This window comes from Colobus angolensis, unplaced genomic scaffold (genome assembly GCF_000951035.1).
Source record: "Colobus angolensis palliatus isolate OR3802 unplaced genomic scaffold, Cang.pa_1.0 Scaffold421, whole genome shotgun sequence".
In the NCBI taxonomy this organism is placed as follows: Eukaryota; Metazoa; Chordata; class Mammalia; order Primates; family Cercopithecidae; genus Colobus; species Colobus angolensis.
In genome coordinates, this window is record NW_012117611.1 from 1,241,986 (window position 1) to 1,260,039 (window position 18,054).

At 42.1% G+C, this 18,054-nt stretch overlaps 1 protein-coding gene and 1 pseudogene across 3 annotated transcripts in view; one reads left to right on the forward strand and one right to left on the reverse strand.

Moving 5' to 3' along the window:
• DUSP19 (dual specificity phosphatase 19) overlaps window positions 1–4,265 on the reverse strand; it is a 21,607-nt gene extending 17,342 nt beyond the window's left edge. For both annotated transcript variants that reach the window (XM_011956682.1, XM_011956683.1), the window contains exon 1: window positions 3,663–4,265. In XM_011956682.1, the coding sequence (XP_011812072.1) occupies window positions 3,663–3,888 (226 nt within the window). In that variant the 5' untranslated portion in view covers window positions 3,889–4,265. The remainder of the gene's footprint in view (window positions 1–3,662) is intronic.
• Window positions 4,266–11,172: 6,907 nt separating this feature from the next.
• On the forward strand, window positions 11,173–12,641 carry LOC105522248 (annotated as a pseudogene). Its single transcript, XR_001003412.1, has one exon. The product of XR_001003412.1 is annotated as a keratin, type II cytoskeletal 8 pseudogene (transcript).
• The last annotated feature ends 5,413 nt before the right edge of the window (window positions 12,642–18,054 follow it).

The following is an 18,054-nucleotide window of genomic DNA, read 5'->3' on the forward strand; positions in this document are numbered from 1 at the left end:
AAAAAAAAAAAAAAAAAAGACAGAAAAATGTTATCAATATATCTGGTGATAAAAGCAGGTTACAAAATACCATCATCCATTTTTATAACAACAAAAAATATGTATGTGCTTAAAAAATGAACAGGAAGTATATATAGAACAAAATGTTAATAGTAGGGTTGCAGGTGATTTTTTTTCTTCTTTATGCTCATTCTGACTTTTTACAATAAACATCTCTTTATTTTGTAACTTAAAAAAGGATATTACAAAAACCATACACCCACAAGACGACTTCGTGCCAGCTGGTTTGGGAACACCCAGTAGCTTAGAGCAAATGCTGTTGGCCTGCAGGATCCCACCCACACTCCATGTACCACTAGGGCTGTGCCCTTCTACAATCTTTCTGTCACAGCCGGCTTCCCAGATCTCCCACACTTGGAAACTGGCTCTAGTTAATAAGCAAGTTCATATGGAGAATAACTAGTTCAAATAAAGTGAGTTTCACAGTTTAAAGATGTCAAGCATTTTACTTTCCTGAATTAGGTTCTATTTCATAAACTTTTTTTTTAAGTTACCTATCTGGGAATTCAGCCAACTTTTTAAATGTGATTTTAGGTAGCAGAAAGGCCAACAAGTATGCTGTTTGGCCAATATCTTCTTGATAATACCAAGCCTACAGGTTCCTTACTGAACTCACATTCAGCTTTATTCTACTTAAAAGTTAGCCTATCAAAATATTAACATTTGTTAAAGCTGAATGGTGTATACATAATGGTCTATTAGTTTCTGTAATTTTCTTTTTTTTTTTTTTTTTTTTTTTTTTTTTTTTTGAGGCAGAGTCTCGCTCTGTCGCCCGGACTGGAGTGCAGTGGCCGGATCTCAGCTCACTGCAAGCTCCGCCTCCCGGGTTTACGCCATTCTCCTGCCTCAGCCTCCGGAGTAGCTGGGACTACAGGCGCCCGCCACCTCGCCCCGCTAGTTTTTGTATTTTTAGTAGAGACGGGGTTTCACCGTGTTAGCCAGGATGGTCTCGATCTCCTGACCTCGTGATCCGCCCGTCTCGGCCTCCCAAAGTGCTGGGATTACAGGCTTGAGCCACCGCGCCCGGCCTAGTTTCTGTAATTTTCTACAAATTTGAAATACTTCATTTTTTTAAAATTCTGTTTTCTAATGTAGAAAGCCCTAACCAACTCCAGGGGAAAATAATAGGTTCAAATAATTGAAACTTGGCAGTTTAGTCAGGCGCAGTGGCTCATGCCTATAATCCCAGAACTCTGGGAGGCCAATGCAGGCGGACTGCTTAAGCCCAGGAGTTCAAGACCAGCTTGGGCAACATGGTAAAACCACATCTCTACAAAAAGTACAAAAAATTAGCCAGGCATGGTGGTGTGCACCTGTAGTCCCAGCTATTCAGAGGCTGAGGTGGGAGGATCACTGGAGCCTGGAAGGTGGAGGTTGCAGTGAGCCAAGATCATGCCACTGCACTCCACTCTGGATTTATTTTCAGACCCTATCTCAAAATAAATAAATAAATAAATAATAAATATCTATCTGTCTATAATATTAGACAGATTTCTAATTTTCAAAGCCTAGGACAAAAATGCTATCTAAAATCTTTCATCCATTATTTAAATGGTTCGAGGGCCTATGTAATATTTTTAAAATGCAGTCATTTTTTAGAGTTTATAAACTAAAAAAGATTACATTTTTACAACTCTTTGTTTTCTTTATTTACTACCAAAACCAAAAGTTGTTTGGCATGCAATGCTGGGAAGAAGCTGTGTCGCTTCAAGGAGGTGAAGGAAGCTCTTAGAACCAACCTGCAAACAACCCCAGTCTCCCAGACATAAACTAAGTCTGGTCAGAAACAACTCTTTCAACATTCATGTAGAAGAACTGTAGGTGGAACCACCCACGGGTCTGTCAGGAATGAGGCACTTGTAATTAGGCAGAAAAGGGTGCGCTTTCAGAAGAGGGGAGGTTGTTCCTGATGAAAGTATTCCATTTCCTGGTCCAGAGAGAAGACCTTATTAGGGCTAGTTTCAGAAGTTCCTCCCAGGACTCTCCCACTATCCTGGGGAGGTTCCCAACTCCAATCTCAGAACACTACCTTGATCAGTTCACTTTGGGTAAGTCCACAAATAATAATAATAGTAATAAGCAAAGTTCATGAAGACCCTAAATTGGTGAATGATGTATGAAAATTCTACCATAATTATTCCAAGCCATGATTACTACAGTGGAAGCCAAAATAATTGAAAAACGTGAAAACTGAAAAACGTGCCGGGGCATATTTTCTTTCCTAGATATGGTGAGCAAGGCCTAGGTGAACTTTTCAGATTACCTAAATAACTCAATTTTTTACTGTAAATGTCACAAGAATATGGTATAATTTTTCACAGGGCTGCAGAAACTAGAGACATTTATTTGGTGGATTTAAAGATAGCCTATGTAACAATTCATATAATATTTAATAACATATATATACTGCAATTGATTTGTATCAAAAACCTTTTACAACCACCACCACCTCAGGAGGATCCTATGACATAAGCAGATACTGTTACTTCATCTTTACAGATGGCTTTTTGGAGGACTAGAAAGGATAAATGGCTTGCACCAGCTAACCTAGTAAATTAGAGGCAGAGCAGGACTGAAAACTTGGTCTATGTGAGGCAGCCTCATATAACAATGGACAGCAGGAGTCCCTCAGACGTGGGCTTGATGTCTACCTCTGTTATTTACTAGGTGTGTTACCTTGTGTAAATTACTTCGCCAACTTTAAATCCTGGTTTCTATTTGTAAAACAAAGCTGATAATCCCTACTTCACAGGATTCTGCAAAGAAATGAGACACTAGGTGAACTATACCTGGGCTATTTGTCAGTCTTCTCTCTATTCAGGAATGCCTTCGCAGCACAGTGACAAGTCATTTAGTCTTTCCGAGTCTTAATTTCTCTATTTGTAAACAGAAATAATTCAGACGTACTTGAAAACATTCTTGACTATTTTTTTTAAGAACACCATACCATATTCTTGCCAAATTAACAAGTTTGTACTTTTATAACCTTGCTTCATTTGCTATTTGTAAACTATGCTTGTATAGGGACTCAGTATTTCCATAATGCAAAATAAATCATAAAATCTTCAGACTCATAGCTATAAAATAAAAGATCTCCTTCTCTTAAACACTCCAAAAACAGACACTATGAACAGACGTGGCCACAGGAGGCATGTATTCCGCACGGTTTTTAAGAGCTGTGCAGGCCAGCAAGCACAGGACTATTTCAAGTATTAACTTTTCTATAACTTTAACCATTGTCACTTGTAGTTCTGCCTGATACATTCTTTTTTTTTTTTTAAGCTGTATCTTTTATAATCCAAGAAAACACAACATCAATGTGTTATTCTCCAGAGAAGTTAGAGAAACGGGAAGAAAGCTTTGCTAAAATTCAAATATGCGGTGCCAAGTGCTACTAGAATAGCATCTATGCTTCTTATGGGTACACTGTGAGGCAGAAACGGCTGTAGCTGGCTAATGGAAGTTCCGTATCCAAAAAAGGAAACAGTTCAGCTCTTCGGCAGGATAGCTGATAATACAGACTATTACGCATAAAGGGGGAAAATAAGAAAGTAATCTGGCTAAAAGTACTCAATGATTTAGTGGCAAGTCGATATACTCACCTAGGAGCAACCATGGCTTAATAACGCCAACCTGCAGGTCCGAGCTAAGGTCCTGCACATAACCACAACCACCCCCACTGCTCGGCTCTACTTCTTCCACAACATGAATTCTGGCATCTTTCCATGTTTCTATAATTTTCTTTCCAGTTAGCGTTGTCACCCTGGTGCATTGCTTCCTGAGATTATTCCGGGAGAATGCTTTAATTTCCTGGTTAAGGGAGTGCATTACATGAGCAGAGGCTGGGAACAAATACAAACAAATCCAGCAGGCACAGAGAAGGGCTGAACTGCCAGTCCCTTACTGCCCAGGTAACAAAGACAGCCTCAGAGGTGCTCGCCCATCCAGGTAACAGCAGCAGCCACAGGCCGAGACACTGAGTCGTCCAGCTCCGTTTCTCCCAGCGATGCAATGTAAGGCGAAATTTGATTGGTCATTGAGACACAAGTGCCAATTGGATGCTGTTTCTTCTTCCTGTCAGCCAGAAATCTGCATTTTCCCGAAAAGCTCAAGGGATCCACTGGGGGAGACTTCTTATTGTTGCTGTTTAAATTTAGCTTTATAATACACGCAGAATGGTAAAATATAAGACTTCGTTGGAGAAAGGGATGACATGTCTGACATGTCCTCGTTCTTTAAAGGCAGCGATTTTCTGATATATTCTGTTGGTGTCACTTACGGCAGTGACCACAGACGATCCGGGCTGACCTATGTATCGCTAGCGCTTGAATGAGACCCGCGGAGTCACCTTGCAAATCACCCTATGTCCCAAAGCCTTTCCTGCCCGTCTGCTTTTAGGCTAGTCCAGGAGGGCTAGAGCGGACGTTGTTTCTCGCTTCCTGTATCCTTCACACATTCTCCTTTTGCTGTTAATGCAAGAGGAACGTTTACTAGATAAAGTTGTTTTGCATACTTGTGAGGAAACAATTTAAATAAACTGGGAAAAAAGATATCTTTTTAAAATTTGTGCTCATATATGTAGACAGACAAGAGCTTAAAATTTATGTATTTTCTGACTTTCAGCCTACATTTTCATTTCATACAGTAAATATACATCCTAAAGAAGAATTACAGCAAGTCCCTCCATATGAAGAATTAAGAAAATCAATTGTGTAAGCATCCAAATTTATAAAACAAATAAATTATAGAACGATGATTCTGATTACCAAAAAAAGTTTTGCAAACGAAATCACAAGATTCCTTTAAAGAGAAATTTTTCAAACCCCATTAAAGTAAATGCAATTTTAAATGAATTTCAACGCAGTGTATAAACACATATATAAAATGAAGAAGTTGCACTTATGAAAACTTTTTTTCCAATACCACATATTAAAAATTTGTGTTGTTCATGAAAAAATGCTCAGCATCACTCGCCATCAGAGAAATGCAAATCAAAACCACAATGAGATACCATCTCACACCAGTTAGAATGGCCATCATTAAAAAGTCAGGAAACAACAGGTGCTGGAGAGGATGTGGAGAAATAGGAACACTTTTACACTGTTGGTGGGATTGTAAACTAGTTCAACCATTATGGAAAACAGTATGGCGATTCCTCAAGGATCTAGAACTAGATGTACCATATGACCCAGCCATCCCACTACTGGGTATATACCCAAAGGATTATAAATTATTCTACTACAAAGACACATGCACACGTATGTTTATTGCGGCACTATTCACAATAGCAAAGACTTGGAATCAACCCAAATGTCCATCTGTGACAGACTGGATTAAGAAAATGTGGCACATATACACCATGGAATACTATGCAGCCATAAAAAAGGATGAGTTTGCGTCCTTTGTAGGGACATGGATGCAGCTGGAAACCATCATTCTCAGCAAACTATCACAAGAAGCGAAAACCAAACACCGCATGTTCTCACTCATAGGTGGGAACTGAACAATGAGATCACTTGGACTCGGGAAGGGGAACATCACACACTGGGGCCTATCATGGGGAGGGGGGAGGGGGGAGGGATTGCATTGGGGAGTTATACCTGATATAAATGATGAATTGATGGGTGCTGACGAGTTGATGGGTGCAGCACACCAACATGGCACAAGTATACATATGTAACAAACCTGCACGCTATGCACATGTACCCTAGAACTTAAAGTATAATAAAAAAAAAAAAATTTGTGTTGTTGTTGAAACTTTCTGACGTAAAATTCAACTGTTATGGATTGACTATTTCTGTCCCTTCAAAATGCATATGTTAAAGCTTTAAACCTCAAGGTGATGGTATTTAAATGGGACTTCTAGGATGTAATTTAGAATTAGACTAAGACCCTAGGGTAGAGTCCTCATGATGGGTTTAGTGGCTTCAGGAGAACTGAAAGAGATCTTCCAGCTCCCCTGTATGGACCAAGGAAAGACAGTATGAGGACATAAGAAGAAGCTGGCTGTCTGCAAGCCAAGAAGAGAGCTCTCACCAGGAACTGAATAAGCCAGCACCTTGATCTTGGACTTCTCAGCCTCCAGAACTGTAAGAAAATTTATTGTGGTTGTTTAAGCAACATAGTTTATGGCATTTTGTTAGAGCAGCCTCAGCAGACAGAGATATAAACCAAATTTCTCCCTCTCGGAAAGAGAACAGGCCTGGTACAGTGGCTCATGTCTGTAATCCCAGCACTTTGGGAGGCCAAAATGGGTGGATTGCTTGAGCCCAGGAGTTCGAGACCAGCCTGGGCAACATGATGAAACCTCAACTCCACTAAAAAAATACAAAAAAATTAGCCATGTTTGGTGGCACGTGCCTGTAGTCTCAGCTACCTGGGAGGCTGAGGTGGGAGGAGCACCTGAGCTAAGGAGTTTGAGGCTGCAGTGAGCCATGATCATGCCACTGTACTCCAGCCTGGGCAACAGAGTAAGACCCTGTCTCAAAAAAAGAAAAAGAAAAAATATATATATATATAAGCTCAGGCTATCTGCAGGACATCCTAAAATGAAAAACTGAAGAAACTATTTGCATTTTTAAAACAACAATCACAGACTCATCAAAAAACAACTCTAACCATAAATCAATCCATATATTTATTATAATAATGATCAAAAAAATAAGTACTATTAAGCATTTACTGCATGCTAGGCACTGTGCTTGTAAACAATTTTAGATTCTTAGTATTATCACTTAGCTGTTTAACAATGCTTTACACGCATTATCCTATTTGACCTCACCCCTAACCTATTATGTACATACTATTATAATCATCTTCATTTTACAACTGGGAAAAACTCAGGTACAGAGAAAGCATATCACATAGTCTACATTTCACAGCTCATAAGTTTAGAATCACAAATAAAACCTATGTTTGTTTCTGTCCAGTGCCTTAATTCTTATTTACTGTAGAATACTGCCCTGCTTCCAAAATAATTACAGTTAACGAATATTTATTGAGCATCAACTATGTGCCTGGCACTGTGACAGTCATTGGAAATACAGCAGTGAATAAAAACAAAGTCCCTTATTTCATGGATCTTACATCCAAGTGGAGGGAGCAAGAAACAAATATACATATAACGATGTTGGGTCACAATTTAAATGCTAAAAAAAAACCAAGGAAAATAAGGGAATGGAGTGAGAGGGCAGTGTGTTATTTGCTTTAGGGTGGTAAGAGAAAGCACTTCTGATTCAGTGAAAATTGAACAGAGACTCGAATAAAGTGCAGAAGCCAGCCCTGTAGATATAAGGGAGAATAGCTTCACAGCCAAGTGTCTAAATCTTCTGACAGATTTGGAATGTCTATGCCAAGTGCTGAAACAGGAGTGCACTAGTAGGAGATGGAGAGGTTCAAGAAATACCTGGGTAGCTAACTTGGCTTTAAGGGAGTGAATTAAGGGAAAGAATTGGAGGAGATGTGGACAGACAGAAACGATAAGAACTTTGGCTTGTATTCTGAGTGATGGGAAGCCACAGGAAGGAACTAGGGAAAGGAGTCATATGATGGATCCTATGTTGTGCTACCCATATCCTTCTTCAATGAATACCTATTGTCTCCACTACCGGGTGTACTATTGGCTGACTGGTAACAATCCCTTCAGGGACTGCTGCAGCTGCAGAGGGCTGCTTTGCTGAGGTTGTGTCCCTTATGGAATAGACCACATCCGTGGCTGATTGATGAGGGGGCATAAAGATCTGTGTGTTAGCCCAATTTGGAACAATTCTAGGGAGCCATTTTAGCTCTGAAAAGCTAACATGTGGTTGGCTAACCCTGTCATTGGATCTGTATAGCCACTTAACTTCTGTGTCTGCCCAATTCTGCTTTCTTCTTCCCTTCTACAAGTGTTGATCCCAAGGGCACTCTTTGAAAAGTCTTACATGCTAAACTCTACCTGAGTCAGCTTCCAGGAAACTTAATCTATGACAAGTGACATGACATTGCTTATGCCATAGAAGGGTCTTCCTGGCTACTATAAGGAAAGGGAGCTCCCTTTCCTGCTTGTTGTTAGGAGACTACTACAGAGGTCCAGATGGAAGATGACAGTTGCTTGGGCTAGAATGTCAACAGAAGGAAGGTAAGAAGTAGTCAGATTCTAGGGACACATGAGAATCATGCCAAGAGAATCTGTTAGTAGATTGATGTGGAGTGATTCGGATAATTCCAAAGTTCTTAGCCTAAGCAACTGAAGAATAGATTTGCCAGTCACCAAGAAAGAGGTGATGTGAATATGAGAAGTTTGTGACTTGTTGAGTTTAATACTCCTATTAGTCAACCAAATGGAGATGTCAATTAGTCAGCCAAATGGAGACATCAAGTGGGCAGCTATACATATGAATCTGGACTTCATAAGAGAGGTATCTGCTGGAAATGCAACTTCTGGAGTAATCAGCTTAAAGATGCTATATAAAGCCATGGAGCTGAATGAGATGGCCTGGTAGTGAGGGTTGATAGAGGAGCCTCATGTATACCAAAGTGACTAATAAGGAGAGGTTAGGGAGTTGAATGAAAATGAATGAGAAAGAGAGAGAGTTCTGAGAGTACAAGTAAAGAAAATGTATTAAAGCACAGAGTGTGATCAGCTGTTTCATATGCTTTTGATAGTGTTGGGTAAGATGAAGACTGTGCACTATAATGGATTTAAAGATGCCTTCAACAAGAACAGATCTATGTCCCAGGAATATAAAAACAGTATCTGATTCAATCCCTATGATAACCTAATAAAATAGGTATCCATTCTCTTTTTATAAAGAAGGACATTTAACTTGGAACCTAAGGACACAGCCTTTGGTCACACAGTTCAGATCTGTTAGGTAACAGATCTGAGTAACACGGTTGAACACAGTTCTGTCTTACTCATGAGCCCATATTCTATACACCACATCATTCTGTAGAGGATGGGTAGAGTTGTTGGTTATATATTGATAGCTGCAGTCCCTGCTGGTAATACTAGAATATTAACATTGCAGTAACATTTGTTGTTAATATCCTGACACCTAGATGCTACCCAACTCATATCAACATTTTGCAGAAGAACCAAGGTGCAGAAAAGTAAACTGATTTGCCCAAGTTCACATCCCTTATAATCCTAGGTCCCTTGACTCAATATACAATGCTTGTTCCACTGCACTGTATGGCTTTCCAAAAAGTCCCTTAAGGGCAAAAATCCTTTACACAAAGCTAGCTTAGAGTGCTGGCAGGAGAGAAATAAGAGGCAAAATGTTATTAGACCCAGGCTAGAGGGAGAGGGCAGCATTCCACCCCTGGAGAAGGCATTGCCTATGCTGACACGTGAATGGTAAGAGATTGTCCTGCAAGAAAGGGCACATCCTTACAAGGGCTAAAGGGCCTTGGATCTGAGGAAAAGGGAAAAGTGTGAAGTGAATACATCCTAGAATATGTTCCTGTGTTCTCCGTATAATTCTCCTCTCCTAACAGATTTAGAGTGTCTATGTGAAGTGCTATGCTAGGCATTTTCTGAGCATTACCTCTAATCCTCACAAAATCCCACTTTTAGATAAAGTGGCTAAATCGCAATGAAGTAGTAAGCAGTGGATCTTGTATACTTAGTCTCAGGTCGGTTTAATTCTTTAATTTAAAAAATTTTTTTTGAGACTGAGTTGCTCTGTCGCCCAGGCTGTAGTACAGTGGCTTGATCTCAGCTCACTGCAACCTCCACCTCTTGACTTCAAGCGATTCTCCTGCCTCTGTCTCCTGAGTAGCTGGAATTACAGGCAAGTGATACCATACCTGGCTAATTTTTGTTTTTTTGTTTTTTTTTTTTTTTTTGTAGTGACAGGGTTTCTCCATGTTGGCCAGGCTGGTCTCGAACTCCCGACCTCAGGTGATCCACCCGCCTTGGCCTCCCAAAGTGCTGGGATTACAGGCATGAGACACCACACTCGGCCACTGGTCTGTTGAATTCTAAGATCCACTTTTATCCCACTACATTACATGCTCTGACATGTTATGTAATAAAATCTGCCATGGGAATATGTAATCCTCATTAATTCAGATGTGACTTATATGGGTAAAAATCATTTATAAATAATCAAAAATCCTCCCCTTTGCATTACAATTTCTAGCCTGAGTTAGTAATCTCAATTCTGCACTTCACTGAGAACATGCAGACACAGCCTGAAATGAATATAGAGAAAAACAAAATTCAGCCAAGCACGTTGGCTCACCCCTGTAATCCCAGCACTTTGGGAGGTCGAGTCAGGCAGATCACTTGAGCTCAGGAGTTGCAGACCAGCCTGGACAACATGGTGAAACCCAGTCTCTACAAAAAATATAAAAGAAGTAGCTGGGCATGATGGCACGCACCTATAGTACTAGCTATTTAGGGGGCTAAGGTAGGAGGATTGCTGGAGCCCAGGAGGTCGAGACTGCAGTGAGCCAAAATCATACCACTGTACTACAGCCTGGGTGACAAAGAGAGAGACTCTGTCTCAAAACAAAACAAAACAAAACAAAACCCACAAAATTCCTCTCATGATTATGGCACCTGCTTCCTGTGTGATCCTTTAGAAGACTTTTTAAAAATTTCAATTAAAACAAGTTTGAATGTAAATTTTCTTCATGAATATAATTCCTTATGTATAAATTTGTTATTAGAGTATTTTGATTTCACAACATTTTTTGGTTATATATGTGTGGTTTTGTATATGTATATGTGTGTGTGTGTATACATATAGAGAGAGAGAGAGAGAAAGAGAGAGAGAGAGAGAGAGAGAGAGATGGAGTCTGGCGCACAGGCTGGAGTGTAGTGGCACAGTCTTGGCCCACTGCAACCTCCACCTCCCAGGTTCAAGTGATTCTCCCACCTCAGCCTCCCAAGTAGCTGGGACTACAGGCAAGCGCCACCATGCCCGGCTAATTTTTTGTATTTTTGGTAGACATGGGGTTTCACCATGTTGGTCAGGCTGGTCTCCAACTCCTGGCCTCAGGTGACCCACCTGCCTCAGCCTCCCAAAGTGCTAGTATTACAGGCATGAGCCACCAAGTCCAGCCTTAGTTATTTATATTATATCGATAATATAAGAAGTCAATCAAGAAGCAGCTTCTCCACTCCTTCTGGAAACTCTGCCTGGTTCAGCCTGCCTGCCTCCACTCCTGCCTCCACCATGTCCATCAGGGTGACCCAGAAGTCCTACAAGGTGTCCACCTCTGGTCCCCTGGCCTTCAGCAGCCATTCCACGAGTGGGCCTGGTGCCTGCATCAGCTCCTCAAGCTTCTCCCGAGTGGGCAGCGGCAGCTTCAGGGGTGGCCTGGGCAGAGGCTATGGTGGGGCCAGTGGCATGGGAGGCATCACCACTGTCACTGTCAACCAGAGCCTGCTAAGCCCCCTTAACCTGGAGGTGGACCCCAGCATCCAGGCAGTGCGCACCCAGAAGAAGGAACAGATCAAGACCCTCAACAACAAGTTTGCCTCCTTCATAGATAAGGTACGGTTCCTGGAGTAGCAGAGCAAGATGCCGGAGACCAAGTGGAGCCTCCTGCAGCAGCGGAAGACAGCTCAGTGCAACATGGATAACATGTTCCAGAGCTACATCAACAACCTTAGGCAGCAGCTGGAGACTGTGGGCCAGGAGAAGCTGAAGCTGGAGGCGGAACTTGGCAACATTCAGGGGCTGGTGGAGGACTTCAAGAACAAGTATGAGGATGAGATCAATAAGTGTAGAGAGATGGAGAATGAATTTGTCCTCATCAAAAAGGATGTGGATGAAGCTTACATGAACAAGGTAGAGCTGGAGTCTCGCCTGGAAGGGCTGACTGACGAAATCAACTTCCTCAGGTAACTGTATGAAGAGGATATCCCAGAGCTGCAGTCCCAGATCTCAGACATGTCTGTGGTGCTGTCCATGGACAATAGCAACTCCCTGGACATGGACAGCATCATCGCTGAGGTCAAGGCGCAGTACGAGATCACCAACCGCAGCCGGTACCGGATCAAGTATGAGGAGCTGCAGATGCTGGATGACCTGAGGCATACAAAGGCTGAGATCTCCGAGATGAACCGGAACATCAGCCAGCTCCAGGCTGAGACTGAGGGTCTCAAAGGCCAGAGGGCTTCCCTGGAGGCCGCCATTGCAGATGCCGAGCAGCGCGGGGAGTTGGCCATTAAGGATGCCAACGCCAAGCTGTCCCAGCTGTAGGCCGCACTGCAGCGGGTCAAGCAGGACGTGGTGCAGCAGCTGCGTGAGTACCAGGAGCTGATGAACGTCAAGCTGGCCCTGGACATCGAGATCGCCACCTACAGGAAGCTGCTGGAGGGCGAGGAGAGCCGGCTGGAGTCTGGGATGCGGAACATGAGCATCCATACAAAGACCACCAGCAGCTATGCAGGTGGTCTGAGCTCGGCCTATGGGGGTCTCACAAGTCCCGGCCTCAGCTATGACCTGGGCTCCAGCTTTGGCTCGGGCACAGGCTCCAGCTCCTTCAGCTGCACCAACTACACCAGGGCGGTGGTTGTGAAGAAGATGGAGACCTGTGATGGGAAGCTGGTGTCCAAGTCCTCTGATGTCCTGTCCAAGTGAACAGCCACGGCAGCCCCTCCCAGCCTGCCCCTCCTGTGGCTGCACCAGAGCCCGTGAGGGAGCCTGCTGTGAAGGGTAGCACAAGGAATGGGAGACCCACCTGAGCCTCAGTCTTAGCCCTCAGCCCATCCGTGGAGGAGGGAGTTTACTATCTGAGGACTCCCCTTGCCCATGCCTCCAGCTACAAAACAATTCAAAAGCTTTTTTTTTTTCCAAAATAAAACCTCAGCTAGCTCTGCCAAATATATATAGTCATACAAACAGAGATATAGAAACTTCCTTTTTTTTTTTTTTTTTTGAGATGGAGTCTCACTCTGTTGCTCAGGCTGGAGTGCAATGGTATGATCTCGGCTCACTGCAGCCTCTGCCTTCTGGGTTCAAGCGATTCTCCTGCCTCAGCCTCCTGAGTAGCTGGGACTACAGGCACGCACCACTACGCCTGGCTAATTTTTTGTAGTTTTAGTAGAGATGGGGTTTCACCACGCTGACCAGGCTGGTTTTGAACTCCTGACCTTGTGATCCATCTGCCTCAGCCTCCCAAAGTGCTGGGATTACAGGCATGAGCCACCGTGCCCAGTCGAGATATAGAGACTTTCTGCATTTCCTTTCAAATATCAATTCCTTGTATGTTTGTGCTAATATTTAAGAATCTCACATTTCCCAAAACCAGTGATATTTTTCAAGCTCAGTGAAATAGAGCATGGGATGCTCTCTATTTCTACTTTTTAAAAATTCCATACATCACGATGATTAGAAATTTAGAATTCTATTCATTGTGATATATGGTATTTTTAAAAAGCAGTCTCCACATACTGTCACGGGATCCTTAGGGTGTCGCTCTTCCAGCTGTAAACCTCTGTGGCTGGTGATGCCTTTGCCCAAGTTTTTCTCTGGCCTGCTGGACTCATTCAGCCCACTTGACCTGGCAGACTGTGCTCAGCTTGCACTACCAGACTGGATCCCATGCCTCGGAAGAGACTGGATCCAGGCACACACAGCAGTGAGGCATGCGTCCGTGAGCAAGCAGGGGGTCAGGCCACTGTGCACAGTCAGGCACATCGGTTGCTGCAGCAGGGTAGTCAGCTCCAGATGCCAGCACAGATTCTGGCTTCATGCAAGCCTGCGACTGGATCAGATGCATCACAAGCAGTTCCCACTGTGGGCACCTGAGGATGAAGGGAATGCAGTGGTGCCCAGAAGCTTGAAGATGCCAAAAACTGCAGAGCCCCAAAGAGGGTGTCACAACCCTGGCTTGGGGAGCCCCTAGGTCTGAATACCCCAAAGGGCAGCAAATCTTCTCCCCTTCTTGTCACCCACAACTTGGTGAGCAGGCAGTGGCAGGGGCGCATAGTGTTTCATCCCTGTTTGTGTTATAGCTCTTTCAGTCCCACCATTTGGTGCGTCCTGAGTTCTTGTCCTGTGTCCAGGAAGAATGAGGTACATGGACAATTGAAGGGTGAGCAAGGCAAAGAGGTGCTTTATTGAGCAACATTAAGCTCTCAGGAGACCTGAAGTGGGTAACTCCTTTCTGCAGCCAGGTTGTCCCATTGAATCTGCAGCCCTCCGCAGAGATGAGACCCACAGTGGGTAGCTCCTGTGTGCAGACAGGTCATCCTGTCTCTGAGAGTCTGGCTGAGTCCTGGGGTTTTTATGAACTTCAGAAGGGAGGAAGTGCATGCTGATTGGTCCATGGGCAGCCATGGGTGGGACCAGAAAGGGCATCGTAAGTTGTCACTCCAGGGTGCAGACTCTACCTGAAACTGACAGCCCAGCCCTCATGCTTCAAGGGGTCCCTGACTTGAAGGTGGAGTTTCACCGGGGACCTGCCCCTTTCCACACAGGAACCTGTCTGTCTCCCGCCATCAACATGCTATCCACAGTGCCCAGGCTGTTAGTGCCCAGTGGTGCCTGCAGGCCCACGCCAAGCTTCCCTCAGCACCCCCGACTGCCCTCCCATGATTGTCAGTGCCCGAAGTCCCAAGAGAGCTGAGGTGGCGGGGGGCTGGCATGTCAGCACTGGCCTGAACACATGCACACCTGGCTGGATTGTGACAGCACCCAGGCTTGCACTAGAGTGGGCACCAGGAGCAGGCAGAGGCCAGACAGTGGGAGGCCAGACAGTAGGCACTTCTGAGGTTGTAAGAACCCTTTCTGGGTTCAGAGCCACAGCTGTGCAGCTGCAACTGTGCCTGGGAGTGCAGGGCTCCTGCCCTGCCAACTCAGTAGAGGGCAGGTCTCACACCTGTTCCTGGCTTATGCTGCTCCGCAGAACACACAACCCCAGCCACCACCCCGTATCCCTCCTGCAGCCAGCATCTTCACAGCTGTGGCTCCAGATGGGCCACGGCTGCCATCAATAATTATCTAATTATTTTTCTACTTCACTTCAAAAAACAAATCATTTTAAAATTTAATTTTGAAATTAGGTATATGCTAGACAAGCAGGTTATCTTTATTGCAGCCACTTATGCTTCAAAACCATACAATCAACCAACAAACTTTTTTGGAGTGTCTGAAATGAGCTAAATACTCCATTAAAGACTATCAAGGTACAAAAAAAAAAAAGGCATTTCATTGAATTTAAAATGCCATTGATGGCCGGGCGCGGTGGCTCAAGCCTGTAATCTCAGCACTTTGGGAGGCCGAGACGGGCGGATCACGAGGTCAGGAGATCGAGACCATCCTGGCTAACACTGTGAAACCCCGTCTCTACTAAAAAAATACAAAAAAACTAGCCAGGCGAGGTGGCGGGCGCCTGTAGTCCCAGCTACTGGGGAGGCTGAGGCAGGAGAATGGCGTGAACCCGGGAGGCGGAACTTGCAGTGAGCTGAGATCCGGCCACTGCACTCCAGCCTGGGCGAAAGAGCGAGACTCCGTCTCAAAAAAATATATATATATATATATAAAATGCCATTGATTATGAGACACTACTATTTTATGTACCACTAAAAACATAAATAAATAAATATTATCAATTGAACTGTATTAAAATGTTTAAGACATTATTAATTAAAAGATACACCCTCATTTTCAGGAAGTTAATAATGTAAGAAATGTGCATTTTAGAATTGATACAATTCAACAATTAAAACTAGATTCTGACATTCAAGTGTTTACAATTCCATTTGGAAGAGGAAAAAAATCAACCCAGAAAAAAAAAGTCACAGGTATTAGCAAATAATGGAAGTTAAAAATAATACATGTTTGTCGGGAAACATCTGAGCTTTAAGAAGGGCGTATGTTGGGCATAAAATTTACACAGCATGGTGGATCTAGATTATGTAAGCTTCAAAAACCAGGTAGAGATTTTTGGGCTTATAGTGTTTTATAAACATTAAGAATAACATCATAAAAAACATTATACAAGTTGAAGAAAATAAGTCAGAGGACCAATCAGGAAACTAAGATAGTAATGAAGATACAAGGGATTTGACAACTTGAATCATGTTGAAGCCCATCAGAATGATGACCTATAAAGTACTTTTAAAAAATACAATTTTTAAAATTTTTTGCAGAGACAAGGTCTCACAGTGTTTCCCCTTGCTAATCTCTAACTCCTAGCCTCAAGTGATCCTCCTGCCTCAGCCTTCCAAAATGCTGGGATTACAGGCATGAGTCACCATGCCCAACCAAAAGCCAATTTTTAATAAAATGAATGAGAACTTATTTTTAAAAATTTATTTAGGGATTAAAGAAAGAGGGTCATCAAAAATGACTTCACAATTTCTAGCTAGGGAAATTTGGACACTAGAGTTAAAAGGACTATGAGCTGTGTTTTTCCAGGGTGCTGAGGAGCCCAACTTATCTATTTAGTGCTTGCCACATTGTAAGCATTCAATAAATATTTCATGGACGGATGAATGAGTGATGAAGCCCCGATATCTGAGTTGAGTTGAGGTCATTCACATAAAGGTGATGGCTGAATGAGAAGATATGAACTTCTCAAAGGAACCAGTTTACAGAAAGCCCAGGAAGGGACGATGGTTTAGGGAAGAAAATTTGGAGTTTTGAAAAGAAACAAAACATGAAAAAAATAAATAAATAAAGAGAAGTTATAGAAACCAGTGAAAGCCTGGACCATGTATTCAAAGGTAAATAGAGTTTCAAAAAAAAAAAAAAGAAAAAGAAAAGTTGTTCAATGTTGTAAAAAGTTACAGAGAAGTCAGAATACAGAGAATGAAGACAAGTTAAATTGACATGATACAATGAGATCAGCTGATGATTTTTCATAGAACGACTTCAATAGGGTGGTAGAAGAGCTGCCAAATTAAAGAGCTTGAAAAGATATGATGGCGTATAACTAGAGGCAGCTGGAGGTTGTGTCCGGAAAGTGCCAGACTGTCCATGATGGAAAATTCACTTCCAGAGTGTCATTTTCAGATAATGTTGACCTCCCTACCTTCTTCTAGGAATCTATCCTCCTCCTTTAAAATGCTATTAATTATTAATAATACTTATTTATACAAAGCATATATGACTTAATTTAAAATAGTAAAAAGCTGGGAAGAAATATGATCAAATTGTTTTAACGAATCAGGAATAATATGGATAATGTGAACTAAATTAATAAAATCCTAGGATATTCAAAATAATAGGGAATGTATCTTGAAATTTAAAAGAAGTACTTTTATGTCAACTATAAAGGATATGGTGTGTAATAAAGTTATTGAATGCACTGTCTTATGTACTGGTAGAGACAACAACAGAATAATATCCAAGAAGCTGAGAAAATGTTTGGATTAAACATCAACTGATCCAGTTGATTAAGGAAAGCATCCCTATTTCTGGATTTTTAATTGATGAATTAGAAAGCTATACCACTTTCCTTCAAAATTTATTGTGGTGTCAGTATTCTTTAGGATAATCAACTGGTCCAATGCAATATGACATGTCTCTGTTTTAATCTTCAATCCTTTCTTTTTCAATTGAGTCAGGAGTCCCCTGTAACTTTTTTTACTGGAAATAGTCCTAAAAAAACTGTATGTTTTCCTGAAAGTATTTATGTAGATATTTTATAATGATGAATAGTTAAATGCTAGAAGCACTAGAGCTATACATAAAGGTGAAACACCAGCTTTTTTCAAACAATGGTTATTTAAAGACATATTAATTAATCTAGATGAGGCTACGTAGAGTGAAAAGATATTTTTTCTGATTTCTGAGGGGTCTCTCATTCTACATTAAAAATCTTTCACTTCCCAAGAGAGATTTAAAAGATTAAGATTTTAAAACTTTATATTTATTTTTAAAGGCTTGGATATAATTATTAATACATTGATAAATAATATTTCATTTGAAAATAAGCCATATTAGATGATCAAATTTAGGGGAAAAATTTCACAAGTTATTCAGTACTGAAGTTCTAGAAGGCAGTGTGATAAGAGTGCTAAAATGAAAGCAAATAAAGGTTATA